Below are 12452 nucleotides of genomic sequence, written 5' to 3'. Positions count from 1 at the left end.
TCTGCAGATGAGGAAAGCAGTGAAATTGGAGAGTCCCAAGATAAGCTTTTTCTAAGAGACTTGCTCCGGATTAGATGTTGAAAGCCTCATATTAGCAACCCCCCCACCACCAGCACAAGTCTGTACAAAGAGGCTTGGACAGACCACCTGCCCCTTAGGAAAATGCAGTCAGCAAAACAAAATGGGCACAGCCACCAATAGGATGCCCAGATAGTAACAAGTGAATCAATGAGGCTCTTAAAAACAGCTGAGTAAATGTATTCTAAAAAGACAAATGGTCTGCCATTGACTGAAAACACAAAAGCAAGATTGTTCAAAGTGGGAGAGACCATTTTAGCTGGAAATCAGAGGTGTATGGGAATACTCATTTTAGCAGCAGTAGCTCTGAAGAGATTAATGATTTGATAATCCTCAGACAGGACTGATCACTAAGTGCTGGGGCTGATTAGATACCAGCCCCCAGTGTGAAAGTGAGACCCTACTTTTACTGGTGGTCCATTTAAAAACACATGTTGCAGCTCAGATCATTTTGAAGAGATCTCAAATTTAACCTCGGTTATATTTCCATATTTAAGTAATTGATCTGTTCCGCTATATTTTTTGGTGTGAAATGATATATTATTGCATATACTGTTCTACAATAATGGAAACGTACAACAACAGTTTTATTTCCCAGAGTTTTTTTTATTCACTATTAGGTCGAAAATAACTTCTGGTAGGAAAATTGTTCTATTTATGTATTCACGAATTTCTTCTTAATTTCGGGACACTGCACCTAAACATACACTAGAACTTCAAGTTTAAGAGAGTTTGCTAGCATCCTCACAATGACAATGCTAACATGCTGATGTTTGGCAGGTATGATGCTTCCCACATTGACAGTCTTAAGAGTATTAGCATGCTGATATTTGCTTATTAGCACTTAACATAAAGTACAACTGAGGCTGATGTGAGTGTCTTTAGATTTGCAGGCAATTGGTCATATACCAAAATAAATGGACAAACTGAAATATGGAGATTGAGTGAAATCTCTTTTGACCTGCTTGCATGCATTTATCCAAATAGTCACAAAACTCAACATTTATATCGCACAAATTAATATTTTTCCAACAGCTGCTTACAGGTAGAGAATCAGTAACTACTCTACAGCTATAGAGCATGGGGGTCTTAACTTTAATCCGTTGTATAGAAGGTACTAGTTTATTTTAGACAGGATAAGTTTGAGTGTACTGTATGCAAGGTTTGCCAGGATGCTAAACTTAAAATGATTAAAAACTGGATTGCTTGCCTTTTGTCTCATACGTAGGCTACACTCTGACAAATCTACAGAAACTACAAGATAACATTTTACATTCGACGGTAAGCTACAATGTGTATTAAAGTAAAATACATTATATTAAGTACATTTCTCTGTTGGGGTCATGAGCTTAGCTGTTGTAAAAATCCAATCAATCTTTGCCTTTTGTGACCTTACAGAATTTAACTATGCAGGACAATAGTAGGGAGGGACACAAAGGACAAAATAGACGTATTGATCCGCTCACTCTAGCTTTAACTTCACATTATTAAAGGCAGATGGGACAATAGTGCACTGTCCCTTCATGACCTTAACTAGCTGAATATGGCGTTTAATATTTATTGGCTTTACATCCATGATATGTGGCCACAAATTTCCAATTGTTACGTTTGTTGTAAACAATTTCATTTGTGGGTTTCAAGGTTCAAACGAACAACAATATTCTGACCTGGATCATAGTTTCTTTGGTCTGATGTGAAGGAGGACAGCATTGATACAGGATGTGTGCTGCATTATAAGGTTAATCCTTATGTCAACCGCCACACAGATGGGCTGACCTGCTGGGCTGCAGGGATGAAGTTCCGGGGGAAGTTAAAAATCGCCGCTGCCTGTCTGGTGACGACAAAGCAGTGGGCTCGGGCAAAAAATCCAGCAACTGAAAAAAAAAAAAGTTGAAAAATGTTTCATGCTCTGATGTCATTAGGAAGGCGAAAGCAGAGCTGTAATCCTATTTTAATCGCAGTGGATTTATTAAACAGGAGCAGCAGGTTTAAATCTCAGCAGATTACACAGAAGGCCCAAGGAGATGTGGAGAGGGGGGTAGCAGAGGCTTGCGTAATCAAGTGCACTTAAGGTGATATGATTCATCTTTGACTAGTCGGGACCAATTGAGAGGGAGGGGCCACGGGTGTCAGGGGACTCAGATGGCTTTCCAGTCAATCAAATGTAAATTATCTAACTTGTGAGTTTATTGACGTTTTGGTGCAAGATCTAAATTAAACTTTCCTTTGAGATGTCTTAGAATAATTACTTTAGACAAGATTAAGACAGAGTGCCTGCAGATGTTACTAATTATTTGGATGTGTGTGTGCGTGTGTGCGCCGCAGTGTCTCTCGGAGTCGGTGCAAATCTCCTTGGCACCCTTTGTAAAAGGCCGTGATTCTCGTGAAGAACTAGTTAATCCAAGGTCGTGTCACATCTGGACTTAATCAAATCAATCCCTGAACAGAACATGTAGAACAAGCTTCAACCCCGAGAGGTCATCAGTAATGAAAAGTTTCCAACCTAAAAAAAACAAAACAATGAGTGCAGTGAAGGGTATTCGTTTGTATTAATGTTTGTCACATGTTCATAAAAAATGTTGTGGAAATAAAATCTTTCTTCTCATGGACAGTTCCATACAACAAACTTGGCAACTGAAAATAAATGTCTCTCTCACCTGGACTAGGTTCTCACCCACAACACAACATTTTTTTTTTAATCCGTTTCCAAGTTAATGCATCAAATGTAAGAGATGACATTGTAATTATTCAATTATCATTAAGTAGTATAATGTTTACGTTTGTCAAACAATATTCCCAGGTGCACTGAATAATCTCCAGACAACACTGCACAATAATGAGCCTGCCAACACCAAACACCAAATCCAGTCCATATGGAGTTCTGACTGAGTTTAACATAAAACCAGACAGTTAGTTTTATGCCCTTAAAACGGATGCAGAACATGCCATCCCTCTGTACTGAGCCTTGTGTTGTCACTGAACTTTGCCTATGCCAAATATTTAGTCTTAAAGGATGCCAAGCTCACCATCTGTTGGCTTTGCTTGCCACATGTCTGTTTCGTGACACAGCACCTCTTTGATATGGAGCCATTTTGATCCATTTCTCTCATTAGAGAGAAAAAGCTCAAAATTAGAGCAACCTAGTGTGCTGCAGATTATACTCTGTATTGGTTGGCAGTGTGCATGGCATGTACATTTAAAAGGACTTTACAAAGGGTGATCAGTTGGACAGGTTTTTTTAAAATAGTTAGCAACAATTTTGACACTTTTTGGATGACTCAACTCTCTTACGGATTACTTTTCATAAAGCATTTCGTGGAAAATGACAACAATCAAAAACATAGCCTTGTTCCTTTTGAGAAAGGAAATGATGAACATTTCAATTTTTTGCAAAATTCCATTTAGAAGAATGTTTAAAATGTTTGTGGCACTTGAAACAACTCACAGGCTTTACTGTTTTCGATCATATCAGGCTGAATCGAAAGCAAAATATTAATTATTGCTCTTTATGATACCTATGCAAATTTGGGACTACCATACAGAGGGGTGGTGTTTGCATAGAAATGATCATTTCCACTACGCGGCTGTGGCGTAGTGGAGAGCAAGGTAGTTCTCCAATCAGAGGATCGGCAGTCGATGTGTCCTTGGGCAAGACACTTAACCCCAAGTTGCTCCCGAAGGCTTGCCATCGGTGTGGACTGGATGTTAGTTAGAGTCTGATGGTGGCACCTTGCATGGTAGCCTGTCATCAGTGTGTGAATGGGTGAATGATATGTAATATACTACTGATTGTAAGTCGCTTTGGATAAAAGCGTCTGCTAAATGACTGTAATGTAATGTAAAATCATTAAGGCACCATGCAGGGTTACATTGAAACTTAACAGAGACGGCCTTGTTGAACACAGATAAATAAAAAAAAAAGAAGCTCCCTTATTCTTAAGAAAACTTACAATTCTTAATGAGCTCCTATTTTGATAATATATTAGATTTAAGTTGAAGAGACTGTTGAAACTAAATGGGGTATGTGCATGCATACATTTCTTCACAAAGCCAACCAAAACTGTCAGGTTTCTTCAACTAGCATACCACTGCTGCCATCTACTGGACAATAAAAACAAAAATGTAATCTTGTTGGTTTACAGTCACTTACATTGCTCCTTGGTTGTGTAATGTCCCCTTTAGCACTTGAAGGAAATAACCCTCAATTAATCTTTTTCCGTGGCAAACACTTTGACTTGCCAAGCAGGAAAAACACATGTGCGAATTTGTCTCCAGGTGTGCCAGACATGACAGTTGGCAAGCGAGAACAATAGCAGAAAGCTGGATCATGAAAATGGCAGGCAGCCATCATTAAAATTATTGGTTACACCTGTGCTACTCCTGCAGAGACATGTCAAAATAGACTGTGGAAGGGTTTAAATCAAGTGGTCTCAAACACAGTGTTGTGAGAGTGAATTATGCAATTGTGTCAATTGGTCACCTATAATCAATAAAAAGAAAAAGTAATTGTGTCTATCAGATATGGAGAGCTTTTTTTTTTGCACATTTTCACAACATTCAAAAGCCTGGTATCAATTTATATATATATATATATATATATATACATATACATATTAGTTTTTTGCACACACACAGACAAGATAACTAGTTTTTTTCATAATAAAGAAAGCAATTGGCTATGGTAATTTTAAAATAAACTCCATTAACTGTATCCTTCTATAATTGAATGAACATCCTATCATTTAGTTTGTACTAATCTATGTGTAGTAACTTGCCTCTGCACTATACTTTTGCTCTGGCTTATGCTTTAAGATGCTTGTTTAAGAAAGGAGATGCACTTATGACTTCTGTTGAATACACTTCCTGTAAGTCGCTTTGGATAAAAGCGTCTGCTGAATGACTGTAATGTAATGTAATGTAATGTAATGTAGTAAAACGAAACACCAGCAGGGGGCAGAGCCAGCGCAGAGGCGCTTTAACATGGAACATCCGCCTTGCTCCTTCCTCTTCCGGTTACGGCGACAACAGGTATGGCGGCCCCCTGCTTTACTCTGGAACATAATGATTTCAAAATCCGCTTTAATCCTATGTTTTAGAAGATAATGTGGTTGATGTCAAGTAAAGATCCTACTACAAACAAGTCTTTGTTTCCAACGATGTGACTATTGTATTAGTTTGTGGTTTCTGTGAGACATTTTAGAGATGCCATGTCGGGGTCCCTGAGGCCGCTATGTATAGATGGAGTCGTACGGCAGCACGGCTAGCAGTTAGCATGATAGCATTATGCTCTAAAATGACCTGACTCTTTGATTTGTTTGCAGCTTCAAAATGGTGCAGCGCCTGACTTACCGTCGTAGGTTGTCCTACAACACCGCCTCCAACAAAACCAGACTGTAAGTGCCTCTTTACAGCCACAGTGTCTGTTATGCCGCCTGCTTGGGAAGCTAACAAACACCATAGCATCTTCAGGCGTGAGCTGCTGTGTAAGTGCATCTAATCTAAGTGTTGTGTTGCAGGTCCCGGACGCCCGGTAACCGTATCGTGTACCTGTACACCAAGAAAGTCGGCAAAGCTCCCAAGTCTGCATGTGGCATCTGCCCAGGAAGACTGCGTGGTGTAAGTATATCATTGTGTTTTCCTTCTCCCCCCCAGTAAGCTGAGTGCATGCATTACAGGTCTGGAGAGCCCACATGGGGCTGCTCCCCTTATATGCTGCCTTCAATTAAAACAAAATCAGTAGTACATTACATTAGTCATTTAGCAGATGCTTTTATCCAAAGCGACTTACAGGAAGTGTATTCAACATAGGTATTCAAGAGAACTACTAGTCACCAGAAGTCATAAGTGCATCTCCTTTCTTAAACAAGCATCTTAAAGCATAAACCAGAGCAAAAGTACAGTGCAGAGGCAAATTACTACGAAAACAATAATTGCAACAGACTAATACGAATATAATAAGTGCTACAAACTACTACGAATAGGATAAGTGCAGTAAACGAATACGAATTCAATAAGTGCAGCGAACTGATACGAATACAATGAGTGCAACAACTAATACGAATACAATAAGTGCTACGAGTAGTAGTTGTTGATGTATTTCTAAAATCTATAACTATGTAATAACTTTAGATTCAATTGTGGACTTAAAAAGGAAATCCTGTTTCTCTGAATACATCTTGAAGTTAAACGTGCATTGGTTATGATAAGGCACTGAATAGGTGGGATGAAAGCCAGTATGCTCAAAATGCTTTGCTTCAATAGCAGCACAGCTCCCTTTGCTTGCTGTTTAGAAATAATTCCAGGACTTCTCCTGTACGCATAATGCTACAAAAACAGACATATACCCATATTCAGATCTTGTTCATGTGGTGCCCATGAAAACAATCTTGGGCATACGCGAGGTTCAGTTAATTACAGATGTCATGTTTCTTGCTTTGCATCGTGAAAGTTTCAGTCATGAGTAATGTGCTGAAGGCTGTCCAGGTGATCTTAACATAGTGCTTCATGTCCTGCAAGCATAATGGCATTTGTACGTACTTTTTCATATCAGGTTGAAAGATATTGGTAGGAACTGTGCTGATTGACATCCTCATGTTAAAAACAATTGACCTGAACTGGTACTTTATGAGCCCAAATTTGGCATCGCATTAGGAGGCTCGAGGTATCCAGATGTGGCATTTTTAAAATCCAGCAGATGAGACCTTTTTGGAATACACGGCTACGGTTCATTCTGTAAACAGGGATGGGGAATTTCTCAACAAACCAGTAAACCCAGTATTTTAAATGCATCGATTACATTGGTCAACCTAAAAACAAGCTGTCTTAATGTATTCAGTGCCTTGCGTAGTTTGCATTAGAGCGAGATCATAGAAACTGCTCAAATTAGCCTTAATGTGAACTTGTTCTCTTACATCAATATGTGGATTGTCATCTAGTGCTTTTGTTCAGGTTTCCTTCGCTCTGTAAAGTCAGTATTCAGTTAGGGGGGGGAATTACCCCCTAACTGAATTCCCAAATTTTCTCAAATCCAAAGTTGCTATGTAGTATTTTACACCTGGAAGCAACATATTATCTTGATCAGTAATGCTGTAATATTTAGGAACATAATTGTGTAAAAAGTGTTGTGTGTTGTACTTGCACACTAGGAAAACACGTTTTGCAGTTATGACCATGGCAGTATAAAAAACTTGGTGCACATTTCTTTTGGGTAGACTGTTCAAATCTTTAAGGATGCCATGAAACCTTTCCTTAGTCATTTCTATTGAGAAGCTTACAGTCTGGAGTTTGATTGTTTTCAAGCATGCAGATTGTCTACATGCTCCACTCGTTTGGATAACTTTGCCTGGTAGTGGTGTCTGTCTCATTGTGGATTTGATTTGTTCTGTATTGTAGGTCCGGGCTGTTAGACCTCAGGTTCTGATGAGGCTCTCTAAGACCAAGAAGCACGTCAGCAGGGCCTACGGAGGCTCCATGTGCGCAAAGTGTGTGCGTGATAGGTAAGAGAAGCACTTCCCTTCTTCTCCTTACTTTATTGCTGAGAAACTGGAGTGATGCATTTGCTTTAAAGAAAACTGGGACAAGTTGTCACCTCAACCCCTCAAAACAGTTATGGCTCTTCCATTATTTCTAAATTGTCTGTTTTGCTTTCGTTCTCAGGATCAAGCGTGCTTTCCTGATTGAGGAGCAGAAGATCGTCGTCAAGGTGCTCAAGGCACAGGCACAGAGCCAGAAATCTAAGTAAATGTGTACTTCAACTGCTGTCAATAAAAATTGACAAACCAATCCATTTTCTGTTGTGATTAACAATGTCTTGGTGTATTTAATTGAAAAGAGAGGAAATCTGTGTGACTGTTTTAAATTGGAACAAATGCTAAAAGTACCATTTTTACATTTTCGGATTGTAAGAAAATTATCATTCGACCTTCTTAACTTAAGTTTAACATTCTGACAAATACAATGTGGTCTACAATATTTTTTTCCGAATCATAAGTGATTTAATGGATTATTTTTGACAGTGACAAGCATTTCAGTGTTAAAAGAAAACAAATGGCATTGATGCCTGACTTATTTAAAAACACCTTTTTAAATGGACAGCTCTTAGTCAAATTGGGACGTTGCCCTTAAGGAGCAAAGGGATTACACAGTGAGAATCCCTGATGCACAATCCGAAATCCCAAATATTTGTATTCTGTGATCTTGTGAAGATTAAAAAATCTGATTTGATTTAGGGTAAATTATTCATCCTGATAAGTAAATAAGAAATTACATTTTTGCCTAAAGTTAAGCTAATATGCATGATTAAGCAGTAGAAAATCACAAACAAGCTACTTTAAATAAATATGTATTATATACATTTTAGAAACCTTTACATGTACTACACTGTACCACCACCAACTCAATTAAATATACGAAACAAATGTTGCCACTAGGAATATGTGACGATGGCCACATTTGAAAGTAGAGTTAAAAGCAATTTTACTGAACTTTGCTGAATTGGATAATATCTTTTTTTTTTTTTTTTTTTTTTTTAAACATTTGCTATACAGTACCAGTCAAGTTTGGACACACCTTCTCATTCAACTACTTTGAAGAATCTAAAATATAAAACATTCTGGTTTGTTAAGCATTTTCTTTGTTTACCACATAATTCCATATGTGTTCCTTCATAGTTTGGATGTCTTCAATATTAATCTACAATGTAGAAAAGAATAAAAATAAAGAAAAACCATTGAATGAGAAGGTGTCAAAAGTTTTGACTGGTACTATAAGTTTAAGATAAGAGTTTGGGGAATGTTTTTGCTTGGACGGGGTGCATCACACTAACACCGCCTAATAAAAATGAGTACACACACGGTAGGAAGGATGGACTGCACTCATTCATTTTCCGTAACCTGCTTATCCAGGTAAGGGTCGCAGGGGTGCTGGAGCCGATCTCAGCTGTCAATGGGCGAAGGCCGGGTACACCCTGGACAGGTCGCCAGTCTGTCACATGGCTGACATATCATTATCTACCCAAGATATTCCTTGTTGCCAGTGTTTTGGTACTTGTTGTAAAAAAAGAAAAAAAACAAGTTTAATGAAATCTTAAGTAAAGAGGTAAAAAAAAATGAAACACCAAAGTATGGTTTACATTTTGTACTACCTTGTCATTTGCAAGTGCCTTCATCATTTCAAGTGTTGATTGTAGAAAGAAATGTTATAGACAGACAACCATTCACACTCACATCCACACCTGCGGGCAATTTAGAGTCTTCAATGCACCTAAGCTGCATGTCTTTGGACTTCAAGAAGTACTACCCTGAGCCTTCCTCGTAGCACTTATTGCACTCACTGTATTTGTATCAGTTCGCTGCACTTATTGAATTTGTATTTGTTTACTGCACTTATCCTAGTCGTAGTAGTTTGTAGCACTTACTATATTCGGATTAGTCTGTTGCAATTATTGTTTTCGTAGTAATTTGCCTCTGCACTATACTTTTGCTCTGGTTTATGCTTTAAGATGCTTGTTTAAGAAAGGAGATGCACTTATGACTTCTGGTGACTAGTAGTTCTCTTGAATACCTATGTTGAATACACTTCCTGTAAGTCGCTTTGGATAAAAGCATCTGCTAAATGACTGTAATGTAATGTAATGTAATGTAATGTAATGGGAGGAACCCGGAGAGAACCCACACTGACACAGGGAGAACATGCAAACTCCACACAGAAGGTCGTCTAGGCCGGGAATTGAACCCGGGCCCCTCTGACTGCGAGGCGGCAGTGCTAACCACTACACCACCGTGCAGCCCTACTGGAGAAGAAAAAAGGAAAAAAAACATGTACTTCCGGGACACGTCAACACAGCCGCTCTGCAGACGGATATCGGCCATCGAGAGCAGCTCCTCTGTAGTGGTAGACAGGATTTCTTTTACAGCCATGGAGACATTGTACAGTTTACCGTTTGCGTTGCTGGAATGCCCAAATGTGAAACTGAAGAAACCCTCGTGGCTGCACATGCCGTCGGCCATGACTGTGTACGCGGTGGTTATCGTGTCCTACTTTCTCATCACTGGAGGTAAACGGGTCTGCTGAGCTAACACTGCTAGCCTGTTAGCGATGAATCTACTTAGTCAAGATGTCATGAGAAGGATGAAGTTAAATAATGCCAAATTGTAGCCTTTGCATTGCTTAAACTAGCTTGCTTGCTTGCTGTCACACATTCAACACAATGGGCGAGAGAGTAAGTTAAGCTTGCAGCAGAATGCATCTTGGTCTATTTAACATCTTGGTTAAGCAGTGTCGTTTGTAGTTGAAATGTCCAACTTTTCAATCACATTTAGTAGCTCTGTTGTGTTTACCATGCATATAAATGCCCTTAAACACTGCTAAGTTGTATTACGTTGTGATTGATTCCTCTTCAATCTCCCCCACATCATAGGTATCATCTACGATGTTATTGTGGAGCCACCAAGTGTGGGTTCAATGACTGATGAGCATGGACACCAGCGACCAGTGGCCTTTTTGGCTTACAGGTATGTCAGCCAAAACATTGTGAGCACCTCGACAAACTGCAGCTAAAGCAAGGAGCCAGTTGTTGATGGTCACGTCAGATTTAAGCCACAGTGCATAATAAGTCCATTTGTTTTTTTCAGAGTAAACGGACAGTACATCATGGAAGGACTGGCTTCCAGTTTCCTTTTCACGATGGGAGGCCTGGGCTTCATAATCCTGGACCGCTCCAATGCACCAAACATTCCCAAACTCAACCGCTTCCTGTTGCTCTTTATCGGTTTTGTCAGCGTTCTCCTCAGCTTCTTCATGGCCAGAGTATTCATGCGCATGAAGCTGCCGTAAGTCTAGGCTTGTTTCCCCACCTTCACCTATAATATTTCTTATTCTAACACCAATCTGTGTCCTAGTAAAGTCAATGATCGCCTGTAATTCTACTGCTCTGAACTTACATTTGTTGCGTCACAATGTCTTAACAAATGAATAATTTGTCTTTTCAGAGGATACCTCATGGGCTAAGGACAAATAGAGCACACCCAAATGATTTGGATGGACAGATGACATCAACGCATTGGTGCCAAACTAAAATATGGATAAACGCAACCCTTTACTATAATCAACCATTGAGAACTGAAAGCACTGACCTTGCTCAAGAAGTTAGACCTGGCTGCACTGACAGTCTCGCACTGGATCTGTCTCATTGGTGTTCTTTGACTTTCTTCCCTTTTCTCTATCTTCAAATTTCCAAACAAACTGATGCAGCAGAGGATCACATACAGATATGACAGCAACATCATTATGACCATTTTAGTCTTAAAATCCAGGTCCTCTCAAGAAATTAGAATTTGATTTGATTGAGGAAGTTAACTGGTTTGGAATCGGGACTATCACTATATAAATCATTTAGAGGTCAGTCTGAATAATGTTTAAGTTCTACGTTTTTGTAAAGAAATTGTTGAAAAAGCCTCTAACTTGTCACAGTTGCATTTTTGTACAAGGATGTGAAATAAATCTTCTTTTCAGAGCCCCTTGCAGTTGTAATATGTACGTACTTTCGGTATAAACACATTTAGAGTCATTTTCTATATCAACGTATCAAGAGCTACACCGGGCAAAGATTAATTTGTACACATTTTGTGGCCTGTTTGTGCATCCTGTTTGTAGGAGACAAGTCTGCACAATAATTGTAATTTGCCTCCAGCAGGTGGCGTCGTAGTTCTACCAGGCAGAAGTGTTTACCTGCCATTGCCACATTGTACTGAGGTGAAACATCCAGTAATGTGACTTCAGTTCTGAACCTTGTGACACTACTGTGGTTTCACTTGGGTGCTTATGATTATTGCATTCTTGAATGCCAACCCTAAAGGTTGTTACGATTTCACATTAGAAATGCATTACCAATGACTGTGTTTTTAAGTCTTTGATGTACCACAGATTCAAATCAGACATCACAGTTCTGCATATAGTTGTTACTTTTTGGTTCAGCAGTGTATGGAGTCCACACCCCATTACAAACACCATCTGTTGACAGTAGCTAATTGGTTGTGGCTCCTCTTAAACCTGTGGAGAATAACTTTCTGCATTGTAAATAGTGATAAGTCTTTGTTTTCCAGCTGTTCCTTAATATGACTAGCTGCTTACGATTAATGCTGTTTCTTCAGTTAAAGCAAATTTAGTTTATCTTGTTCATCACTCATGACACAATGCTCAGGTTCCAGAAGGCCATTTACATTTTAAGTTCAATGCAAGAATTGAATGACAACCTGAAGCTTTTGGTCACTAGACCCTCATTACATCAGATGTTTGACAAAAGTAAAAAATCCCAGATCTTAAAATCAAATCAAATGGGGCACACCTGTCCTGTCATGCAAGTATACGTGGGAAAT

At 39.1% G+C, this 12452-nt stretch overlaps 2 protein-coding genes across 2 annotated transcripts; both read left to right on the top strand.

Annotated features, from left to right (window-relative positions):
* Positions 1–5070: 5070 nt before the first annotated feature.
* rpl34 (ribosomal protein L34) lies at positions 5071–7860 on the top strand. Its single transcript, XM_054601324.1, has 5 exons — positions 5071–5106; positions 5400–5471; positions 5595–5694; positions 7471–7574; positions 7735–7860. Exons 2-5 carry the CDS (start codon positions 5407–5409, stop codon positions 7817–7819), a joined length of 354 nt encoding a protein of 117 aa, XP_054457299.1. The 5' UTR covers positions 5071–5106; positions 5400–5406; the 3' UTR covers positions 7820–7860.
* Positions 7861–9912: 2052 nt separating this feature from the next.
* Positions 9913–11593, top strand: ostc (oligosaccharyltransferase complex subunit). The gene is made up of 4 exons (XM_054601395.1): positions 9913–10132; positions 10496–10589; positions 10710–10907; positions 11067–11593. Exons 1-4 carry the CDS (start codon positions 9994–9996, stop codon positions 11083–11085), a joined length of 450 nt encoding a protein of 149 aa, XP_054457370.1. The 5' UTR covers positions 9913–9993; the 3' UTR covers positions 11086–11593.
* Positions 11594–12452: the final 859 nt, after the last annotated feature.

This window comes from Anoplopoma fimbria, chromosome 7 (genome assembly GCF_027596085.1).
Source record: "Anoplopoma fimbria isolate UVic2021 breed Golden Eagle Sablefish chromosome 7, Afim_UVic_2022, whole genome shotgun sequence".
Classification (NCBI taxonomy): domain Eukaryota; kingdom Metazoa; phylum Chordata; class Actinopteri; order Perciformes; family Anoplopomatidae; genus Anoplopoma; species Anoplopoma fimbria.
The sequence above is the reverse complement of the archived record's forward strand: the minus strand, read 5'-3'. Positions and strand labels throughout refer to the sequence as shown.

Excerpts from the sequence above, each read along its gene's own strand:
- rpl34 (XM_054601324.1), top strand. The coding sequence starts at position 5,407 with ATGGTGCAGCGCCTGACTTACCGTCGTAGGTTGTCCTACAACACCGCC. Across the intron at positions 5,472-5,594 it reads GCCTCCAACAAAACCAGACT|GTCCCGGACGCCCGGTAACC; the intron begins GTAAGTGCCTCT and ends GTTGTGTTGCAG. Across the intron at positions 5,695-7,470 it reads GCCCAGGAAGACTGCGTGGT|GTCCGGGCTGTTAGACCTCA; the intron begins GTAAGTATATCA and ends TCTGTATTGTAG.
- ostc (XM_054601395.1), top strand. The coding sequence starts at position 9,994 with ATGGAGACATTGTACAGTTTACCGTTTGCGTTGCTGGAATGCCCAAAT. Across the intron at positions 10,133-10,495 it reads CTACTTTCTCATCACTGGAG|GTATCATCTACGATGTTATT; the intron begins GTAAACGGGTCT and ends CCCACATCATAG. Across the intron at positions 10,590-10,709 it reads GTGGCCTTTTTGGCTTACAG|AGTAAACGGACAGTACATCA; the intron begins GTATGTCAGCCA and ends TGTTTTTTTCAG.